The following is a 23,949-nucleotide window of genomic DNA, read 5'->3' as shown; positions in this document are numbered from 1 at the left end:
AGATTGAAATTGTTAAAAAATTTCCATACAAATCTAACTAGACTCATGCATTATTCTTTGTCATATTTACAATGTCGGTGTATGAGATACACAGTTGTTTAAACGGCTAGATTAAGATTATCAAAACCTGTCCTTAGCAATCCAGCTAGACCATGCATTGTCATTTGTCATATCTACAAGTTGTTTTTTTTCATGGAAGAAGAAAAACACAAAAGCGTGTTTCGAATATCTCTGTTGCTACTTCCACAAAGCTAAACCAGATAAACAGACAGATGGGGAGGTAGAAATTATTATTTTTTGGTTTGGAACTTTTGTTTTTAATATGCATGTGCACTTGGTTTTATGTTTTTACTGGTTTTTGTCCAAATCGATAATTTAAACGTCAAAAAGAAAATCGTTGGAATCTCGGACGTTCAAACTTGTCCGCTAATCTTTGTTCCATATTATATCTGGAAGATCGAACCGTTTAGAATTCCCGAAGATTCCCTTAAGATAGTTGAAGCTCGGGAACAAATTTTATTGCATAAAGCCAATGATTAGAGGCATTGAAGGCGTGCAACGCCCTCAACATATTATCAAATTTTAAATAGGTAGGGTGACGCATCGATGTGGCTGCTTCGTTGAGCCGCACCACAAAATCGAGAGCTTCAAGTGGGCAATTTTGGTAAGCAGAATTGGTCATGCAAGATTAATTGAAAGCCGAATTACGGTGCCAAACTGCATGCTAATCTAAAACCCACAAAGGGTGTTGGCGACATTAGTGATGTGGTGGACTTGGACAAATAAAAACCCTCCCAAATCATATGTCGGTTTTGTTGGTCTTTACTAATGAATTTCAATCCATTCGAAATAAGGACTGCGGGCTGCTGAACCAATTCGACCCAAGTTAGAAGTCTGACGGGCCTGCCCCAACCTACTATGTGTGCAGGTTATGGTTGGTGAACCAACCCATTTTTATTTTCGATTGGGTCAAATTTGAGCATGGGTTTCTGAGCTTTAATCTAATGGTCAGTATGTATAATCTGATTAGAACTTTTGTCTCTTATTTATCTTTTAAAATCCATTGCCCTATGTTGTGACAAGTTTAAAGAATGATCACTAAAGCGGTGTATGAACCGACAGTTCGACGCCAAAGCACGAAGCCTAATCTTTATGCATACCTTTAATGATATTAGAATAAATGTTAACCGCAAAATATTGTTGCAGATAATGAATTGAGGAAAAATGCAATAACTAAGTATAAGTATAAGGCACCACAGACAACAACCTATCACACCAGTGAATTAAAATTGTGACCATTTGCCTTTTGTTTTGGCATTTATCAAACGGCACCAGCAGCATGCCATTTATTTTTTAAGAATAGCCAACTTACCCACCTCATTCCCGATTTGCTCTCCCTACATTTGATGAGATAGCAGCTGGCTCCTGCATCTTCAATGGAAGTGTCAAAACTCCAAGACAACATACAAATCGTTTACACCCCAAAATCCCACTACTTTTAGGGAACATACTTGGCTTGGAATCTTACGGAAGTAGTCGTCAGTTTGACGTGTGTTTTGACATTTTTATGTGGTTTTGAATGAGTAATTCATGTCTCAAACTGTAATTTGCGAAAAGAAGTCGGTGTTTGTGATTTCACTTCTATTTGAGCCATCTGCACACACTTGACTTTGTCCTTGTTGATAACAGACACTTGACTTTCGCATTCTCCTTAAACACAATCTTCTCTCTTTTATTTTATTCCTTAGTTTTTAAATGATAAGTAAACAATGAGGTTGGTGTACATGTTTCAAACTTTGATGATCTGCAAGTAAATGATAAATAGTTAACTTTCTCTAATAAAAGCAAATGGTGATGGACTCAAAGCTCGTGCTTGTTGTGTTGAATATTATTCTCAGGCCGAACGCGCATGTATTTCAAGTATTTAAATACATCACATACGTAAGAAATTGAGACCAAATAATTAAAAGAAAAAATTTCCAATAAAAAAACAATGTGTTCATACATCGGGTATATTTCCTGTCTTTCCAAGTGTAGACTTTCCATGCAGCCCCCGGATGATTATAAACTTAATAGACAAAAAATGATGCACTCATTATTCAGATCAAAAGTCGGGGCATGCAGTTGCATTTGTATTAAAAATAAAAATGATATTATACATTGGAGAAATTAATTTCCATCCTTTGTATAAACAGAAACGCCTTGCTGTCCTTAAGCTTGTCGGTGGTATGATAATATCATTATTCATCTGAAGCCCATGTCCTCAAAGTCAAAAGGGGACACTTCATCTTTTAAGACAGTGTGAAATCACAATAACAAGAACAAATTAGAATTATGAATAGAATGAATCGAATCATCATAAAATAGAGACAGAATTTATTTTTAGAATACGAAAAAAAGGTTGGTGGTGAAGAACTCAGAATTGCCTTACCCTCTGTAATCTAAATGATTTTGCTAGTGAATAGGGTTTAGCAATGAAATAAATAGTGTATTGTAAGAGCAGGGACAATCCTTGTATAGTTGTTAGGATGTCTCTCAATCAAGCATATTATTAAATCAGAGATACTCATAGTCACAATTATATATTTTATGTCTTATCATAATAAGTCTTACCAAATAGTGATTACGTAATTGGTTAATCAAAGTTTAGACTATTATTCTAGTCATGTTTGAGTTGCTAGATCACTCGAATATCAAGTCACTTAAATAATAAATTATTCGAAAATCAAATGATCTAATTGACAAGTCATTTATACTCACAGTAACTTTTACATCACATCTCAAAAGAAAAGGGAAAAAAGCATTGAAATTTATACAAATACATGCAAATTTGCACAATATAAAAAGATACTATCAACTGTCCAATGTAACTTTAAATTAATCTGCTTAAACTTTGTGTTTTTTTCCCACTTTAACTTAACTTTCTTGCATTTGAAATGTTATAACCTAATCATGCGTTATTATAAAAAATATTATAGTTAATTTGAGATACGGTTAGAATAACATCTCAAGGAAAGTTCCTCAACTTTTTACGGTCCAACTTGCATGAAACCTCTCCTTTTACTACCATTTTCATTATCATGAGTGTGAATGTCAATGGATTTGAGGCCCTTTTACTTTTCCAACTCTCCAAACTTCCTCGTGGTTAGTATGGAAAGGAAATTAAGAAAAGAAAAAAAATCCGTACAACAAGCCCCATCTGAGGTGGGAAGCCAGGAACCAAATCCCTACGAGTTTATGAATTTTCGCAGCAGATTTTGATATCAATTGCTCCTCAAGAAAACACTGATCATGAAAACCGTCAATGACAATAGTTTTGCTGGAATTTAGTTTCCACATTGAAGTTCTTGAGATTTGGATTTCACATCTAAATTGGAGAATGGTGAGGAATGCACACCTTTCCAAGCTTATTTTGCCAATCACAAATTAAGGAACTAATACTCTTTGATTAATGTTCGCAATACAACGAGAAATTTTTAGTTGTGACGAGAATACAAGTGGTATACCACGTGTTTTAATAGGAGTGGTGAGAAATTTTATTTTTTAAGTTATTAACTTTTTAGCACACATATCTCACTATTTGTATAATGACATATGATGTACCATCTCATATACCGGTCTTATTTATGAATTAAAAATATAAAAACTGTCTCTCGTAATAAGTAAGAATATAATACATACGACAAACGAACATTATTTAAGTTTTGATATGCACTGTGAATTATTGATTATAAACACGAAGTTGCCCAATTCAGTGCCTATTGCTTTCATTAGGCAGGCCAAAAAAATATGTTGGGATACATTTAAGAAGTGGTCTTTAATTTCCATTTAAAGTTCAACAAAGCCTACGCAGCTTCAAGCTCATCATGTCCAAATTAAGCACATTGGTAACCCAGTTTAGGGAACGAAAAGGAAAGCATATCTTGTTTTCCATCAAGATAATCAAATTGGTCTCCAATAATGCACAAGTCATGACATTCCGTACAAGGATTGATTTTATTTTATTTATCTTCTTTTTTATCAAAGACTTCCTCCATTTCGTATATTGTTTAATATATTTTCTTCATTTGATCATGGACCTCATGATCAAGGTGACAAGCATGGAAATGGCTTAAAATATTCTCCTAATTTAAGTGATCAAGTATCGAGAATTATAAGTAATTGCTCATTTTTCACGCTGGATATTTGGTAGGTTTAATAAGCAAAAGTTTGTCGGTATAAAATGGGTTGGTCTACGTAGAATTAGGGTAGTTTTGGTATCATGTTGGGCTATTTAGTAAACCTAACATTTTTCAATTGAAGTTTATGCATCTCTTTGAGGAGAGATTTTTCAGTGTGCTGGAAACACGGCTATTACATTAAGTATAATAATACAATTAATATAAAAAAAATCCAACAAATTGTATTGTTATACTTAGTGTGCCTAACAGTGTTTCAAAAATTTTCTCAAAGACTACGCGCGTGCACAAAATTAAATTTCCACACATTGTAGGCCTTTTTCAAGACCAAACTTTATCAAAATATGAGAAAATGACACCATAAGAAAAGACACTTGAGCTAATATTGAACTCAACATTGCCAATTTGTTATTCCGGATATAAGCCACGGTCTAAACCTCTATTTTATCGGGATAAAATGTAAAATTTGGTGTAAGAGAACATGAACACACTGTCTTCATTAACTAACCGAATATATCTGTTTCATTAACCTTTGATCAATTTTTAATAAAACATGTCATTTGACATATTCCATGAAAATAAAATTCATCTAATGAATGGTGGAAGGCTAAAAAGTGGTGGCCCAATCGAAAAGGCAACTGTGTGGTATGGATTTTTGGGGAACCAATATTATTGGCCATTCTTCTCAATCAACCAAAAGCATGGCGAAGATATATCCAAATGCTGATGCATGATACATCACAAGACGTCAAAACCAGGAAAAAGATGAAACCTACTCACTTCAGAATCTGAGAGATCTAACCGTTAAAACCTCAAAATATAAATACTACGAATCACCGTATAATTTTCCCGGAACTTGTTCCACATAGGATGTGAGTAGTGAATACAATATCAGATCACATCGGAAAAAAAAAAAAGTAGCCGCATTAATATGAAAGGTAATTGCAACTTTCTTTCTATTGAATTGAATATAACATGTCAACAAATAAAGGTTTTTTCTGTACAGTATACTGGGAATTATCACAAAGCTAGAAAGAAAAAAAGAAGAAGAAAAAGAAGAATTTCATCTCTTTCTGATCTGATCCCACCTTTGAGGTTCAAATCCGATTCGGAAAAAACTTTGAAACCCTAATAAATTCAATTCAACAAGAATGATAAAAGCTACAAAAAACAGAGGAAGTGTTTGTAGAAACTTAATTTCTAGGTGTAGAGTCCACCACTGAGTTGTGCCTCTTGGAAGGACCAGAAGGAGGGATGATAGTCCCTTTGGGGAAGTAGCTGAATATCTGACCTTTGTATCGAAAACCTGTCTCGTGTTTTCGGGGATTAAACGTTGTTGTGTGATCCAGATTCATCAAAGCCTTCCCGTCCAGACTCACAACCAGAGTCTTCCCCAGCCTTGTAGCAGTGCAGCACCCCATAAGAAGATTGAGAACGAGAAGAACAACGAACACAGTATTTTTGCACGACAAAAAGTGTTTCGATTTCAAAGAGGAAGTCGAAGCCATTGCGGAGTTTGCAGTGTAGACAACAATCTTTGAATTTTTGATGTAGTTGTGCAGGGTTTAAGGAATGATATGAAATGAAGAAGTTTTATGGATTTTTTTTTTTTTGTTTACTGAGGAGGGAGAGAGGGGGGTTTGGTGTTATATACATACACATCTGCATGGGAAACAGGAAAATGTTTGGCATTTGGCGTTGTAAATGACTAGGAAAGAGAAGGAGGGGAAGGAGGAGTGAAATGCACGCTAATGACTAATGGGATTTTGAATGTCAACTCTTTAGAAAATAATATATTGGCACACAAAGTAAATATTTGGTGCCGGCTTAAGACTTGGCCTTTGGCCTTGATTTTCTTTATTTATGAATTAAAATTGTCAAAGTTTTAAGAGAAATGAAGCAACGGTTCAATACTATTCATATTAACACTGTCCTCGATTTACATATAATCACATGCATAACACAACATATGTATAGTTTTATCAGGTCGCAATGAGGCTTGTAATCATTCACAATGTATTGTATTTTACTTTGTCAATTTTATGATGTAGGACTTTTTACGTTCTTCAACAAAAATTTGGTCCACTTTGCTTGGATATGCAGAATAAGTGAGAAGAATAAAGGAAACTTTAAGAAAAAGCTTCTGGTACTGTTCACTTTAATGAAAATTATATTTTTACATTAAAAAGTCAATCATGGTACTATTCACTTTACTCTTTATTTTGTCCTTATCATTAAAATTTAAAGTTTTCAAATCATTTTTATTAGTTTTCCTAAAAATAAATGTGTTGTGGTGCACTTGCTTAAGCCGCGGTTTGGTCAAGGCTGTTTGTTTGTGTGTTGTAGCTTCTCAGCTCTGAACCAAATTAAGATAATAGTAGCTTTGGGCTGCTTTAAATAATGGAATTCCTTTCCATTTTTCTAATTTTTGGGAACAGAAAGTTATCTTGTCTCACACGCAGCTAAAAATGGACTTCAGAGACGGCAAGTTAGCATACCAGTAGTATCTGTACAAGATGATCAACTTATATAATTAAATTAAGTTATTAACCTCCATGTTGGACCTCTAATTAATCACTTGATCACATTTTCTACAGAATTAATGAAACAAACCTTAAGTTTATGACGACTTAATTATTTAACGTACGTAGATGGTATAGTCTAGTCCAAGTCCCTCAGCTTTGGTGTATACGTATAGTTCATCATTTAATTATGATTGTAATGTCCATAATTATGGCTTAAATTATTATCAGGCATTTCTAATAACATTTATGAAAATTCTTTTACAGAACGATGAGTCATGAGGATGAGATGATCTGTTGCGTGCGAAAGTCTGATAAGGAAAAAGACTTTAATGGGTCCACTAACTTCTTTGTTTAATTTTCATGCGTATGACTTTTGATGGACACCTGTTTTTGCTACGTGATCTCATTTGTGAGTTGTGATATCAGTACATGCGTTAATAAAGAAAATGATTGAGATATATGCTTTCTTATGAACTCGACTCTTGTTTTTATTGTTGATATGATCGTTGATAAGTTGATAAAATATGTAGATAAAACTTTAAGTCTATAATATCAAAGTATTTTAATGTATAATCGATACAAATTTGACATTACTAATACGTAATTCCGTCGTTAATTTACATATATTTCATACGCATGTGCGTATACATTTTGAAAATAGATTCAATAATATATACCCAAGGGATGTGTTTTGAAATAAAAATCCAAGTAGTACACCTTAATTGACTGATAATGTTATATCTAGCTGAGTATTATTTTCAAGAAATAATGTAAGACTCATGGACTACTGATGTAAACAAGTCAGGTAAATGGGTTGAAATCACTCAGTCAGACTTGGCAAGGAGAGTTTGCGTGTTGAACGCGTGACAAATGCCATCTCGGTTGGACCGGTTGGTACTTGGTACTTGGTAGTGCAATTTAAGATTAATGAAAAAAATTCCATGTCAAACGTCAATGTGATGTGCAAGCTGCTGCTGCTGCATGTATAAATTAGCATTTTAATTAGCCAGTGTTTAGCCACCGCATTAGGATTAAGGTTTAATTAAATCCAAAATCAAAGAAAAATTAGACAAATGGAAAACAATGTAACATATATAGTTATATACCTTACCTGTTGAGACCGACATGCGGAGCAAGTAGACGCAACTGCAGGCCAAAACCGGGGCGGGGATTATGGCAACTGGGTTTTGTTGACAATTGACAATAATATTCAGAGTCATCGAATAAATAGCGTAAGTTTTGTTGCAAAACCCTTACGTTGCCAAAATTCTGAAGTCGAAGAAGATTCATACTAGTTCAAATTAGGGTTTTGGGGACCAGTCGTACCAGTGGAAATGGGCGTGAAACATACCATTTGGTGATGGCTCTTCCCATGTGACAGATTGTGGCACCAATAAATTGGTTGCGTGCATAGTGACCAGAGATTTAAAAAAAAAAAAAAAAAAAAACCCCAAATCCTATGGCCATCAATGTGGTAGTTCGCTCATTGATACATAATATTACAAATGCATTCACGCGTATATTTATCTATGTTACTATAACCTAATTCCATGATATATTGATCATGTCGTCTACAAATATTTTATAACAAATGAATTAGTAACATTACATGACAGTTTGATAATGAAAATATTCCTACTCTTGGTCTTAATTGGATGCATGCATGTTTAATAATTAGGAGGTATTCTATTTCTGCTAATTATTCGTTTAAAACATGTTATGAGTCAATGATCCAAAAATTAGGTTTGCTTTTTTGTTTCCCGTAGAAGTTTCATTTCTCACTAAAACTGAAAAAATAAAATAAAAAAAGAGCTACCCACGGGGGGTTTCACTTTTTCTAATATGGAAAATCATTAGTCACAAATCAATTAGAAATATGGTGGCAAGTAGCTAGAGTATATTTGCCATTTTGTTTATGGTATTAACGTTGCTAGTCAATTACTAGCTACAGACTGAGAGGAACACCACCACCAGTACCACCAGTACTCATACACATCATGATCATATGAGTTTATTATGAAGGGACTTTGTTTGGCTTTCTTTCTTTCCTTTTTTCTATCCTTTAGAAAAGGGACTTTGAGGTTTGGATTAATGCGATTCTCCGCACTAAAACAAGCAAACAAATGCATATGGGAAGTGTGGTCCTTTAGAACTTTATTTTGATGACGATGGATTAAAAATGAGAGCTATTATTAATACTCTAAAAAAATGATCGTGCAACTTAAGTACGTAGAAATATAAGAAACAATATGCTCATCATAGGAGTGGAGAAAAGCTTTAATTTTGAAGTATTAATAAAAGCTCTCAGCTCAACATATAAACTTCTATCATATATCTCACATATCGTACATATAGTAGCGTTCAAACCTTAACCAATTATAATAAGTTAAAACGACTTTAGCTACTTGTTTGAAAACCTCTTGTTAATTCGAGACTAAACCCTACTATCCTATCGCGTAATGCTGGTCTAAATCAGTGTTCCAATATAGTTATGCGGCAGAAAAGAGCATTTTCAGCTGGCCTGGTGGTGGTATGTGGCGGAAATATGATAACAACAGTCGTGTTAATCTTTATGTGTGAATCACGGGTTTGTATTGTTGTTTAGAATGCCACGACTCACAATGTCACATCTCCCAACTTTTGCTAATAATTTACATCAGCCTCAAATTTGGACCTGGCATTACTGCGGCAACTCACAACAAACTAAATGGATAAAATTGGGCTGAATGCATAGTGAAGCCCAACAAGGCCCAACAGAAAAGAGTCTTAAAAAGCTTTTTGTCTTCCCCAGTAGTGCACTGTTGAGTGGTTGACGGTATAATTTTCCAGTTCTGCATCAAACAGAGTTTCAGTACTTCAGAGATTGACCAAAACCCAAAACCCTATACTCTTAACACTAAACCTAAACCCTAAATTCTGTTATATTTATTATAAGACATACCTAATAAAATTAACGAATTTCAGATTACCGTCACGTTCCTAAGAATCGTTGCACGAATCACGAACAAGAGCGTAAAGAAAGATTCTATTGCATCTAGTACAGCTAGATTACCTATGTACCTTGTGCCAGTGCACAATGATCAAACAACCGTAGTTATTAGTAGCCTCCTAATTCTAGGGCAAATTGATACCCTAGAGGCTAAACTAAGAGAGAACGAGATTAATGAAAGTGCGGAGATATTTTCCTCTCAACTGCGAGTTAAGAGAATTGTTTCTCTTGATGTGTAAAGACGAAAATGACTTACCATCATATGCAACATTTTCTTCGTATGCTATTATATTATTGAATCAAAACGCTACTATGTGATTAGAAGTGCAAGAGTCAACAATATACAATGCATTGTTCTACCAAAACACGAAACCATTACATGACTAGCAACTGCCAATCAGTCACCACATTATCTAAGTTAAGGTGCAAAAGGAAAGTGTGGCTCCTTTAATAATATTTAATATTTCCAATTGGAAACATAGCCTTTTAAGGGGCTTGTATGATGATAAGGAATCAAAACTTTATGGAAAGCCACATCAATAGGCTTTAATAACATCGACGTTTTACCTAATCACACTCACATTTCCTCATATTTTGTCTCTTCGGTTGAATGAATCAAATAAGATACAATGAAAATAAACGATGAAAATAGTGTCGGAGAAAAGTACGGGAGCGTAAACATCACTCCGCTGCCATGTAATCTTTTGCAGTTAGAATACTTTGGCTACATGACATGTTAACTGAACCATATGAACTCTTGTATATAAATGGTGATCTTGTTTAACAAAAATACATTCAATTCTTGCGGCAAAAGCATCAGAAAAGCATTACGTAGTATTAGGGCAAACAGAAGAAAGAGGAATTGAAGAAAGCTGAGGTTCCACCATAACATCAATTGGTTTTATGGTGAAACTTCAATTTTCTCCATGGTATCAGAGCAGACTGGTCTACGTGTGAAGCCCAACAGTCACACATGCTCAACATCACTCTGTTTGTGTTGTCCCCATAACATCAATTGGTTTTATGGTGGAACTCCAATTTTCTCCATGGTATCAGAGCAGATTGGTCCACGTGTGAAGCCCAACAGCCATACATGCTCCACATCACTCCGTTTGTGTTGTCCATGTGTTAGGCTTGAAAATTCGTCATGCGTGAGTGAACATGTGAGAATGTGAGGACAAAGTCCCACATTGGTGAGGGACCAAACCTGCAAGGGCTTATAAGAGGTTGGATTTGTCACATCCCCCGCCTGGGCCCCTACCACATCTCGGGCTCGACTCCATGGTAGCACGATATTGTCCGTTTTGGGTCCCGACCACGCCCTCATGGTTTTGTTTCTTGGAACTCAGACAAGAACTTCCCAGTGGGTCACCCATCCTGAGATTGCTCTCGCGCGAACTCGCTTAACTTCAGAGTACCTACGGAACCTGAAGCCAGTGAGCTCCCAAAAGGCCTCGTGCTAGGTAAAGATGAGAATATACATATAAGGCTTACAAGATTCACTCCCCTGGACGATGTGGGATGTTACAATCCACCCCTTTTAGGGGCCCGACGTCCTCGTCGGCACAATTCCGGCTAGGGATTGGCTCTGATACCAAATTGTCACATCTCGCCCCGGGCCCCCACCACATCCTGGGCTTGACTCTATTATAGCACGATATTGTCCATTTTGGGCCCCTACCACACCCTCACAGTTTTGTTTTTGGGAACTCACAACTTCCCAGTGGGTCACCCATCCTGGGATTGCTCTCGCGCAAACTCGCTTAACTTCGAAGTTCCTACGGAACCCGAAGCCAATGAGCTCCCAAAAGGCCTCGTGCTAGGTAGAGATGAGAATATACATATAAGGCTTATAGGATCCACTCCCCTGGACGATGTGGGATGTTACAGGGTTACTCCCCATATTGTGAAGAAAGTTGGGGTTTTACTATAAAACCAATTGGCAATATGGAGAGTAGTCTAACCTCTTACAAGCAAATTCAAATTCTATCATTTATCAAATGTGAGATTGATACTTTCAACTGTGATAACAACATTTGAAACAACAAGATTCTTACCTATCAAATGTCGTATATGCTCGCAAATGAGAGATATTCTTAGCTATCAGAAGTTGTATACGCTCACAAACGAGAGATAAACTCAAGGGTGTATACAATGACTTGGAATCATGCAAACCACATCTTTTCCCAAACGGAATATTCAGAAGCCAATCAATCAAACCCAAGAAAATTAAAGAAACTGACACAGGTCCTAGAACAGAGACACTCCTCCACATTGGTGGACACAGCATTTACCTTCAATTGGATCTGGAATTGTATTTAGGGGTCCAACCTAATCATCCTTCATACTAGTCTTCTTTAAAACACGAGCTCCACCTAGCAATAGTGACCCAAATTTCACTTTCAATGTATTAAAGTCAAGCCATTATTTGCAGCTTTTTTCCCTTTGAAAAAAGCAATAAAAGGATCGCACTCTTACCCAAATTCCATTGAAGTCACTTCCCACTGCTTGCAAAAATTCCCAGCATTTATACTTAGTTGGGGTTGCTCTGTTTAGCAAGAAACCCAAATGAATTTTGCTAGCTGTACATTGGTTTGTAAAGCAACTGCCCAAACCTATGTTCTTATTTTCTATGGTACCATTATTATACATGTCACATGTGCAGCAGAGTTGCGGTCCACTTCGTATGTAAAAGATGACCACAATTCAGTTTGGATTAGTTTCACCACCAAATCACGACCAAATCTACTAACTATTAAGCAAAACGGTTGGTTCGGTCAAAAAATACACATTTTTATGTTAAAATCAAGTCAAACCCGTCAGAGTGGTTTGATTCGATTGGTTTAGTGTCTATCCCCAAGTTTGGCCGATTTTTTGACCAGATTTACTAACAGTGAAGCAATGCGGTTTGCTTTGTTTCAAGATTAAACATTTCAATATTAAAAGCAAACCAAACCACTTAGAGTGGTCTGATTCGGTCGGCTTTGTGTCCACCCCTAAATTTGATTGATTGAGAAAAGGAAAGCATATATATTGAGTTGATTCATGTTAAGAGGCAAAAGAAGGCAAAAGAAAGCATAACAAAGTAAGCAATAACATTCTAAGTTACAATTGCTTCTAACTAGAGAAGTTATGTTGTAAGGTTCTAAAACGAAGGGATCTTTAGGGATCAAGTCAATAACAGAAACATCAGTAATTGCAGAAATCCACTAAGCCACCAGAACCCATCAATGCCGAAGCTTGAAATTCCCAAAGAAGTAGCGTAATGTGAATTCTCATTCAAAATCTCATCACCCAACTCTGTTTTTGAATTGGGTTTGTCAACCAATGTGACCTCCTCCTCCCCCTGCTGACATGGCCTCACCCCAAATGGGACATGGCCTGCTGGCACCATTCCACTGACGTAACAGAGATTAGGGTTGTTCCAAGCTCCAAAACGACTCCCCATTTTGTGATAAAACGACTCAGAGAATTTAAGCTCCCCTGTGAGGTTGTTGCCATGGAGGTAGAGTGCACTGAGGCAGGGCAAAGTTGCAATCTTTGGCAAGAGGTTGCCCGTGAGCTTGTTTTCACTCAGACCCAAAAATCTCAATTTTTTTAGGTTTGAAATTGAATCCGGAATCTCACCAATTAGACCTAATCCAGAGAGGTCTAAAATTACCAATCTCTCCATGTTTTGCCACTCTAGGGTTTTCATGTCTCCACCAATTGGGTTTTTGGACAAGACCAACTCTTCCAAGGAATGCATTTCTTCAAGTGATTTGGTCAACCCACCTGAGAAATTGTTGCTCCTGAGGTCCAATAAAGTCAACATCTTTAGATTACCAAACCCCAAAGGTAGCTGCCCTTCCAGTTGATTGCTGCTCAAGTCAAGCTTCAGGAGTGAAGTCAAACTTCCAATGGTGATTGGCAAAGGCCCGGATAGTGAGTTCCTACTTAAATCAAGGATTAACAGCTGATTCAATCCACCAAACCCACCGGGGATTTGGCCCGTAAACCAGTTTCCGGCTAGAACTAGCCGCTTCAATCGGACTAATTCACCGATATTTGTTGGTATTCCACCACTTAATCCATTCTCTACTAGCACTAATGATTGGAGCTTTCTGAGGCTGCCAAAGGTTGCAGGAATTTGTCCAGTGAGGCCCGGATTCGATCGAAACTCTAGCGATTCTAAGCTGCCAGCAAGGTTCCACCAGTTTTCTGAGGGGATTGGAACTGGATGTTTGTGGGGTGAGAGGAAGCAATTGAAAATGGATAGGGATTTTAGGTGCTTCAAATCAAACAGTTGTGGTCTAAATTTTGCACTTGGGGAACAATTTAGGGAGTTGTCAAGAACAGGTCCAATATTCATAGAGGTCACATACCAAACCCCATCATACAAATCACAAGACACCCCCTGCAGTAGAAATTGAAAAACTCGTATCAAACGCTAGAAAGGTTACAACTTTTGACCTATTACGAACACGCAAAATGTTAACTCACTGAACCCTAACATAAAAAATACACATCGACTTCAAAGGAAAAACCCGTGTAAATAATTGGGACTTGTTCAAGAGTCTTTCTACTATACTATACATTGTTATTTAAGTGACTCGGATTCACCCGTTAAATTTCTCGAAACTCTAGTGATTCTAAGCTGCCAGCAAGGGTTAAGCACAACATTGGCATTTAACCTCTTGTCGAGTACAAGTAAAAACCAAAAAGGAATATAAAGTTGGTAACTTTGGATTTAAGCAATGTTGCAGAGAGACAGTACAGAAAGTGGTGGGTGTAAAAAAAGAAAAGAAAAGTACCTGTATAGGAGTCCACCCACAAGGATCCGGATAGAGGTCTGAACCATTCCACCATTTACCCACAAAGCCTTGTACTGCAGAGTACAGAGCTTCCTGCTCTGTTTTCTCCATCGGAGCTACGCCTTCATCTGCTTCCTCAGAACTCCAAACACCCACAGAGAACAGAAAGATTACCGAAATCACAAGACTGATGGGAGTAAAACCCTTCATGGATTTGAAGTAAAAGTCAATAAATTCAGAGGGGAATTTGATTAGGACAGAGTTAAAAAAAAGGAGTTGAGAGATGGAGTTTATGGGAAGAAGAAAACCATGAGAAACTGACCCAAAAGAGAAATGGATTTAGGAAGCAGAAACTACAATCATGGATGTGATATTCATGAGAAATATCGACATGGGTCCCTTGTATATATATCTATATATATATGTTCATATGAGGCAAATCACGAGTGGTTTGGGGCCCAAGCAGAATTTGAGAAAGATCCAAACGTGTTAGAAGGAAAAAGGGAAGAAGAGAAGAGGAAAAATACAGAAGCAGAAGCAAGAAAGCTGAGCTCTCTGGTCTACTTGTTACGCTTATGGAAAAGCTAAGAAAATATATAGAGCAGACAGAGAGACGGAGAGAGAGAGAGAGGTTCAAAAGCACAGTTCTCGAAGAGCAACAAAGAAATAACAATTATTATTAAGATCAGAATAGAGTAGTAACTATAAGGACTAGAGGGTGAAGGCGAAAGGATTCGGCGCTGCTTTCAATCTCCTAACAGTCTTATCAAACTTTTAATTTATTATTATTGATTATCATTCTCAGTTAATTTGAACGACATTCTAATATGATGTAAATAAAATTACAAAAAATCGGGTTTAAACTTGAGTTTAGAGAGAGAACACTAGTTTAGTCAGCTTGATGCACTTTTAAGTCTGCTCGAATAATTTAGCTACAGGACTAAATTTGCATTGATTTTACGTATGTGGGTGAGACGCTCGTTTTATTGTCTTTAAATTCGAAGTTATGTCTAGTCAAAACAAAAGTAGTTGCCTTGTATCATCATTATGTTCATTAAAAATGGTTACTTTAGTCAGTTAAAAGGCTCTGGTAGTTGGAGGTGGGTTGTTAAGATTGTGAGATTAGTTATGGTAAAGGGATAAGGATTTCTAGGGTTTTGCAGGATTTGGGGCAGAGGGAATAGGGGACCATTGTCCATGCAAAAACAGAGAGAGAGAGAGAGAGAGAGAAGAGGGGGTGCATGCAAGTACATGCAAGACAAAAAGATGTGTTTTTATCTCTCAATGCTGCCTTCTTCTCTACGTTGGGGGCCTTGGGGCTTTTCTGCTTTTGGGTTTTTAAGTGCTTTCTGAAACATGGAGAGGAACAAGACAAAAACTGCATTGAATCTCCAAAAAAAAAAAAAAAAAAAGGACTGTATGGCTCCAGACGGGTTTGAGAAATATGCTTCAAGTTCACTGTTATGGTGTATCTTGGAATTGAACCATAGTTACCAAATACCAATTGTTCCGCCTATTCCTTTCTTCATGACCAAGAGCAATAAAACAACATCCTTCCTTTGTTTGAAAGATGTAATTATACACAAAATATGAGAAAAATGAAACTGTAATGAAATTTCAAACTAAACAGACATTGTTACACTTATTAACTTTCTAGTATAGCAGTTGATAATTGATTTAAAATACCGTCAATGCTCAGTATTTTCCATACCAAAATAGAAATTAATTTGACTTTCCTTCATGGAATTATACGAAATCAATTTGTATGGACATTTTTGTGTTTTTAGGGGAGAAGGATTTTTATTGTGAGTTTTGTTAAAAGTTTACTCTCTCGTATAATGGAGATTAATGGTTGAGTGACATTTTGGTTCTTTACATTGAGCGACGGCTAGAAGTGTATTTTTAGCAAGGAAAAGCACTCATGTTTAAGTTGATAGAAAACTGGATTATCTTTCGAATAAGTCATAACTCCAAGACTTATAAGGATCTGATTGTATCAAATCTCAATAATTGAAATGATCACTTTTCATACTTTTACCTATTTTGATAACATTATAATGAGACGTTTGTGGGATAAAACTCGTCATAGACAATTGGTGTTTGTATTTTACGTGTTTCGTGAATCATGAATGATAATAGTATCATTAAATTTTGACATATGTTTTGTCTAACAATAAAAAAAGGAATATTTTACATGATTTTTTCTTTTTGCAAACTTTTTATAAATTCGCCATTGAATACAACTACAGTGGCATCGCATGTTTAAATTGTCCTCATACTACTAAACATATACCTGTCAACATAACCGAATTTGGACAACTCCTAGCTCACCATTCTCATTTGCCCTAAAAAAATGAGCGTAGTAGCGTTTTAAGATTCATAGCCGACTTTACTTAATAGGATAAAACTTGATTATTGTTGTTAGTTGCTTATGGCCTTAATTTTTGTGGACAGGATTAAGGCCATCATTGAATCTACAGTCTAATAATTAAGTAGGGAAGATAATAAAAGACAGGACAAAGTAATGGTCCAATCCAACCTTCCAAGATGTTCTCTCTCTCTCTCTCTCTCTCTCTCTCTCTAATAAGGTTGGGAAGAAAGTTATGTCCACAGGATGAAGGAAAGAAAGGTGAAGAAGCAGAAGCAGCTGTGGAAAAATCAAACAAATAAAAGCACTTTTGGAGTTTTTGATGGGGAGGACGGAGGAAGAGGACCACAGTGTCTCAGTGGAGGCTGGAGATATGGGAGGGAGAGAGATGGAGGGCTATCAGAAGGCATAGCCCCAGCTCTACTTAATTGTTTTCTGGGCAGGCCTAGTACAGTAGGATGATAAGTCCTTTTCTACACAAGCTTCTGTAGCCAACTGTGAACAGCTGAAAATCAGTTGAAAGATATGGGTCTTAAGTTTGCAGTTTCATGTTTTCAATGATCTCATTGAGTAGAGACTCCATGGTTGTGGCTTCGATGATACTTAGCACTCATTGCTAAGAGTGTTTTAACCGTTAGATTAGATTTCTACAACCATTAGAAATTTTAGTTTTAATCTAAACCATTCATTTTGCGCAGCGTTTAATGCTAAGTAACATTTAATCTCAAATTTAAGAAAATTCTAAGAGTGCTTCAATATATATGACAATCTAAAAAGACTAAGAGAGCGACGAAATCGCCATTTCGACATTCGAGTTACAAAATGAGAACGAAAAACAGCTAAGAAATCACACTGAAGCTAGTCATTACAAGGTTTACAAGCTGGTAATGAGAGTGGTTTTCGCCATCACGTTGTCAAGAAAGTCCAGATCTTCTTTCCTATTGACTTCTCGCCCGGACGCTCTTCAACGTCCTCGTCATCATAATCATCGTCGCTCTCGCCACTTGTATTGTTGCCGCCACCAGATTCCGGTGTACCATTATCTTCTGCACTCAACTCTGTATTTTCAACTGATTTTGCTGCATCAGCTTCAGCATTGTCATCAACGGTTCCTTTTGGTGTTCTAAACTGCAGTACATGAAACACAGGTTACCAGACTTTATCCACATAGTTCTACACGTTTCGGCTAAAACCGTCACAGATTACAAAACACTGAAAAAGGTAAGAGGGACATTACCCTCACAACCCGCTCCTGTGAGAATTCCACACTTTTCAATGTGGTGACCTGCATCAACTGTGTAGTCCGCCCATTCTCACCAGCTGTCCCCAACGACGATACAGAAACAGATTCAGGAATTGGTTCTACACCACCACCTCCAGTTTCTTCCTTATTTATCGTCTTCAGGTCAGCCGCGGCTGGTGCTGCTGTGACTGATCCTGTACTGATCAACGTTCATAGGCCAATTTAAAAATTAAAAAAAAAAAAAAAAAAAAAAAAACCCCCAAACATTTCCTCACATGGTAGAGCATAGAAAATGCCAACACTCAACACCTCATGCAAGGTCACTTAATTTGGACAGTGTATGACAGATGAGGTCATATGTAAAACCGTAAAAATTCACGTCTTCCAATATAGATACTTCGTTAATTCAATTATTAACTACATAAGTTTATCCCTGTTTATCATATAATCTTCCTATATTTGTTTTTTGATGTTTACATTTTCCCAAACCATCAGAAAGAACCAAATTATTCTCCATAGCAGTAACAATTTAGTAACAAGTAACTTAATAAGCAATTTCTCTTCTTAGACAGAACATACCGAATGCTTTAATTGATCAAGGAGCAATATTTCAGAACAACGGTCGGTAAACGTGTCACTCCAGGACTAATCCGAAGCTGGTTAGGAATTTATTTGTCCGGCACCTAGTGGAAGACTATGGAATAGATTATTCAGGGTTCTAACAAACATTCTATTTCATGCATTGACTGAAAGGACCTGGACAAATTAAATGCTCAGTTAATATTCCATTGCAAGAACAGAAATGGGTCAAAGAATGGTTCTTCTCAGCCCAAAAAGGAAAAAGAATCAAATGGACTACAGTGATAAGATTAAGCATAAGTTTGACATTCAAATCCGTACTTGGTGTATGCATCAGAATATCACTAATCTCAAAACTAAAATTGATAAGGGAAAAAAAGGGCCCAACAATTTTATATAAACATAACTACTGAAAGCAAAAAGATACACGCAGAGTTCAACCAGAAATTAATAAACAATCCAAAATTAATACCATGTTGAAATCCAATTGTCCTTGAAGCTTAAGTTGATTGGAGACAAATGTAACAATGCATGAAGAATAACAGACCGACAAGAAGTCTATTTAGAAATTTAGATAGACACCCTTGACGCAAGTTGGCCCTAATATCATGATCACGCCATAGAAACTGCAAACATTAATTTGTTATTTACTTCCATATTAGCTTCCACTGCGCCGTATAAATTCATACTCACATTAAGCAACTTACGTCTTGCGATGTCTGAGATTATATCGCTGCTCTCCAGGTGTTTGCATGGAGGAAGCAATGGGTTGTCGCCTCTTCCTGCGCCCACCAGCTGTCGTGACACTGCCAGAACATCCTTCGCTGTCACAATTATCTTGCTCACTTTTGGTAATCCTAGAGCTCTGAGCACGCATTCGTTTCCTCCCAATGCTACTATTAGCTTTCTCAGCAAAACTGGAATCACCCCGACTTTCTTCATGATTGTAACTACTATCATTAGGCAGCATACTTGCATTTGATGGTTCTTCTGGAGTATCTCCTATTGCATTTGATGGTTCTTCTGGAGTATCTCCTAGAAATTTCTTTGCCTCTTCAACTGTTGCCTTCACGGTGCGTGTCCTAGACAGTCTGGACTTACGTCCCCTAGCCGGTATTTGCCGACCACTCTTCAGCTCGGATTGCTCGGAATCATCAGGAACATCTTTCACCTTACTGTCAATGAAGCTATGATCATCAATTGATGGAGCATACCCATCATCCACTTCCATGGTGGTGTTATCAGATGGTAGTGGTTGAGCACTAGAGTCATTAGGCATCCTAAAGGATGCCCCAGCTTCATCTTCATGACCGATGTGCCCTCTTGCTCCCTCATTGATAAGCATATTAGACTCGTTTCTTTTCTCTTCAGTATTAACTTGAATAGTTGATAGTGGGGGCAACTCTGAAGACCCTGCATCAGTAATATGCTCCATTTTTTTAATTGGAGATACTTTAGAAACAATTGACTTGCATTTGCGCAGCAAAGATGTTCCCCATCCTGATTCTGTGTATTCCAAATCAGGAACACCTGAATCAGCTGGAGAGTTCTTTAAAAAATCAACATTGACCCTCGGCAGAGAAACAGCCTCAACTTGGAACACTGCTGGTACCTGGAGATCAGAAAGTACAAATTCCCTTGTCATTTCTCCACAGTCCTTGCAACTTTTCAGCTTCTCAACACAAGAAAGGAAGTGTCGTCTTTCCTCAATAAGTTGTTCCCGCTGCTGCTTGATCTCCTTGCTAAGCATATCAAGCTGACCAATGTCTTTGCGCATTTCAAGTTGGATAACTTCTTGCTGCTTCTTGTTCAGAGGAAGTTCATCCCTTTCCCTTTCCATTCTATGCCTTTCAGATCTTAATTCTTCCATTTGCTCATTAGTGACTCTCTTCAAGTAATTAATATTAGCATGTTCTCTATCCTTCTCCTCCTCAAATGCTCTCTCCATTTCCAGCAGGCCTTTCTTCATTTCCTGCTCCCTATTCTGCATATCAGCCTCAAGATCTCTATTCCGTGACTCAAAATCTTGAACCATTTGACTATGCTCGAATTGGGCCTTTTCAGCTAAGGCTAACTGCTCATTTCTCATCTTAGACGCAAATGATTCTTTCTCAAGCTTGAGACTGTCCTGCTCCCTCTGTATGTAATCTTGCAATGCATGTTTCTCATTTTTCAGCCTTTCTTCCTCCATGCCTTGTATTTTTTCTAAATTTTCTTTCTCTTCAACAATTTTCTCAAGATCTCTGCTAATTTCAGCTTTTCTCTCATCCAATTCCTCCCACTCTTCCTCAAACTTTTCCCTCTGCTGCTTCAAATCTTCAGTTTCCTTCAAAAGCAACTCATTTTGAAGTCTATAAGTCTTTAATTCCTGCTGCAATTCCGACAGCAAACGGAGGTGCTCTGACCTCTCTTCCTGAGTAATTACCTGCTTCTCTCTCCCTTCATGAATCTGGAGCTCCAGTTGAAGGTTTTCATCCTTTATCTTCTGAATTTCATCTCTAAGATTCTGAAGATACTCTATATCAGCAAGTAATTGTTGCTTTTCCACCTCTAACATTTTCTCATTAACTTTGATGGCTTTCTCGTTCTCCTTCGAAGTTTTCAGCTTTGTTTCAAGTTCATTATTTTTCTCATTCAACCTCTCTGATTTCTCATGCAGCGCTTGTTCCCTCTTCAACAACTTTTCTTCCCTGTGGCTGATTTCCAATTCCTTCTGTTCCACCCCATCAACCTTGCTCCTAAGTTCCTTGTTCAGAGTCTCCCTCCTTTCTTCCATTTCCAACTCAAACTCCTGCATTTCCGTATTGAGAATAGCTCTGTGCTTGTCAAGCACCTCTTGAATCTCCACCTGAACAGACCATATCAGACTTCTAGACAAGTTGTATGAATACAAACATTCGAGCCCTTATAAAACAGAAAATTGCACCACATAAAGTTTTGCAATCCATCTTCTTTTTGTACTTTTAGTTTGAGATTAAAAGCAAAAGATATGCATCAGCTCTTATTTTGTTCCTCACCTTTCCTTTATTATATGCTAATCTGTTAATGCTTCGAATACCAACACCTTCGAGAAACATGACTTCTAATTTTCAGTTAGCCAACATTTACATTGGCGTACATCCAATACATTTTACAAAAATGTGCTCCTTCAGTAAAAAAAAACACAAATGTACCCCTTTGGAAAACAAAAATATAACCCAAACACCAATGTACCCATTTAGAAAACACAAATATAACATTTTAGAAAACAGATGATACAATTTTAAGGGTCATAAGTTACATAGCTTAAATATCAGTTGGGACTCACATTTTCTCGCAAACTTAGTTTTTGCTCAAATTCCTGTAAATCCTTCTCCTTCAACTCTAAGACGTTCCTCACAGAATTAGCTTCCTGCAACCAAATTGACATCATTCAAATGGACAAAAGTGCAATTATACTTTTCTAGAAAAAGAACAAGATAAACTAATCTACACTAGTGACACACCTTTTCCTTTGATACTAAGTCATCTAGCCGTTTATTCACATCAGCTTCCATTTCTTTCAACATAGTGTTCGAAGCTTCAATCTTCCTTTGTGCTTCTTCAATGTTTTTCTCTCTTTGCTTCATAATCATATCATTTTGATTTGACTTTTCCTCCTTCTCATTTAAAGTTCTCCGAAGCTTGCACAACCTCTCTTCCCCTTCTTCTAACTTCCTCTCCCATTCTTTCAATTCTTCCCTTTGTTTGTAAAAAGTTGTCTTGTGAGCCTCTTGCCTAATAAGATTAAGAACAAGTCAGGTTTAATTTAAAAGTCGAATGATCCAAAAAACACAGACTACATCATAAATGACAAGATGTCGATTCAGCAAAGAACAGAGGAGCTATATATATATATTAGGAGAATGCATATCCTAAATGCAAGTGTCATGGTTGTAAAAGCATACTCCGCACTTAAGGAAAATTGCTCTCTTCGAAGCACACTTTCACGTGCCTCCACCTCTTGCAATCTCATGTCCAACTCTGAACTCTTTCTGTTGACCTCACCGAGCTTGGCATAAGCAGCATACAACTTTGCATCTGTCTCCAAAGACTTTTCTTCAATTCCCACAACTAATGAACTTGCATCAGCCATCTTTGCTTCAGCCTCGCGCCTTATTTGGGCATGCTCCTCGTGCATTTCCCGCAAAGCCTTTTCGAGCTGCAGTAACAAAAAATATTTTACAAAATTGACAAAGCAAAATTTAATTACACAAATTCACAAACAACAAAAGGCAGTATACCTGAGCTACACACTGCTTCTCAGCGACCAAGACTCTCCGTAAATTCTCCTCCCGTTTCTCAACCTCAGATATTGCAATCAAGTGCGCAGACTTTTCACGGTTAAGAATCTCTTGGGTTTCAATCAAAGCTTCGGTCAATTGTTCGTGCTTCGAAGCCCACTCTTTCTTCTCAATCAGAAGAAGCCCCATATTATACTGGTAACTAAAAAGCTGCCCAACAACAAATACTTCAGAATTTATTCAGAAAGTTTAAATATTTGTTCTGTAATCGATAACAATTCTCTTAATCATTTTTTATAAAACCAAAAATTAACAATGTTAATATAATCAAAATCTAGTAGCTGACCTCTGTTTCAAGCTTAGAGACCTTCTCGGCGAGAGCTTGGCGGTCCTTGCGCTCCATGGCCGCCTCATCAAGTAACCCGGCCTCCTTGAACGCCCTCCAATCGTCCATGTCACCGCTATCAAATCCCGCAGTCGTATAAGGTCCGCTCTCACTCAGCAAGCCCAATGGCGGAGGCGGACCGTCCACAAGTACCACCGCTTTACCATTCTCAGTATTCCTAGGGTTCGAAACAACGCCGCCGCTCCTCGGCGTCAGCGACAGAGCCGCCGTCGACGCCTTCCTCTGTGGCGTAAACATCGTACGCCCCAACGAAACCCAAACTCCGTATCACTAATAATCGAGTTACAGTGGGTTGCACTTGCAATACAAGAAATTGAATTGGGTGAATTCTTGAAAACCCTAATTTGGAATGTCCGTACCAACATCTTGTCAATTGGTGGGCCCACGGCAAAGATAATGTACAATTATGCATACCAAACACTATGTATTCAATTGAGATTTTAAAGGATTTTAATTCTTTTAATGAATTTATAGATATTCAATTAGGATTTTAAGTGATTTTTTAAAATTTAATGTGTACTCAATCAGGATTTTAAGATAGTTTATTAAAATTCTTAGAAATCCGGATGTATTCAATTATAATTTTAAAGAAGTTTATAACATTTA

General features: G+C 37.1%; 2 protein-coding genes across 6 annotated transcripts; both read right to left on the bottom strand.

The window, feature by feature from the left end:
• Positions 1-12,722: 12,722 nt before the first annotated feature.
• LOC137730458 (piriformospora indica-insensitive protein 2-like) lies at positions 12,723-15,001 on the bottom strand. Its single transcript, XM_068469447.1, has 2 exons — positions 14,486-15,001; positions 12,723-14,088 (listed from the first exon to the last, which is right to left on the bottom strand). Exons 1-2 carry the CDS (start codon positions 14,693-14,695, stop codon positions 12,862-12,864), a joined length of 1,437 nt encoding a protein of 478 aa, XP_068325548.1. The 5' UTR covers positions 14,696-15,001; the 3' UTR covers positions 12,723-12,861.
• Positions 15,002-17,551: 2,550 nt separating this feature from the next.
• Positions 17,552-23,660, bottom strand: LOC137731558 (nuclear matrix constituent protein 1-like). Of its 5 annotated transcripts, none has more exons than XM_068470692.1 (8): positions 23,284-23,660; positions 22,938-23,147; positions 22,602-22,855; positions 22,161-22,431; positions 21,983-22,066; positions 19,383-21,523; positions 18,091-18,295; positions 17,552-17,981 (listed from the first exon to the last, which is right to left on the bottom strand). In XM_068470692.1, the coding sequence occupies exons 1-8, from the start codon at positions 23,578-23,580 to the stop codon at positions 17,760-17,762; spliced, it is 3,684 nt and encodes a 1,227-aa protein (XP_068326793.1). In that variant the 5' UTR covers positions 23,581-23,660; the 3' UTR covers positions 17,552-17,759. The 5 variants fall into 5 exon arrangements, 4 of the variants coding, with proteins under 4 accessions (XP_068326793.1, XP_068326795.1, XP_068326797.1 ...); XR_011068274.1 differs by having other exon boundaries at positions 17,932-17,981; positions 18,091-18,290; XM_068470694.1 differs by lacking the exon at positions 17,552-17,981 and having other exon boundaries at positions 18,135-18,295; positions 19,369-21,523.
• Positions 23,661-23,949: the final 289 nt, after the last annotated feature.

The sequence above is a fragment of the Pyrus communis genome, chromosome 4 (genome assembly GCF_963583255.1).
Source record: "Pyrus communis chromosome 4, drPyrComm1.1, whole genome shotgun sequence".
Lineage (NCBI taxonomy): Eukaryota > Viridiplantae > Streptophyta > Magnoliopsida > Rosales > Rosaceae > Pyrus > Pyrus communis.
Note: the sequence above shows the minus strand (reverse complement) of the source record. Positions and strands in the feature narration are given on the sequence as shown.

Coding starts and splice junctions, on each gene's coding strand:
- LOC137730458 (XM_068469447.1), bottom strand. CDS start 14,695: ATGAAGGGTTTTACTCCCATCAGTCTTGTGATTTCGGTAATCTTTCTG. Junction 14,089..14,485: donor GTGGGTGGACTCCTATACAG/GTACTTTTCTTT, acceptor TTTCTACTGCAG/GGGGTGTCTTGTGATTTGTA.
- LOC137731558 (XM_068470692.1), bottom strand. CDS start 23,580: ATGTTTACGCCACAGAGGAAGGCGTCGACGGCGGCTCTGTCGCTGACG. Junction 23,148..23,283: donor TCTCTAAGCTTGAAACAGAG/GTCAGCTACTAG, acceptor GTTGTTGGGCAG/CTTTTTAGTTACCAGTATAA. Junction 22,067..22,160: donor ACTTAGTATCAAAGGAAAAG/GTGTGTCACTAG, acceptor ATTTGGTTGCAG/GAAGCTAATTCTGTGAGGAA.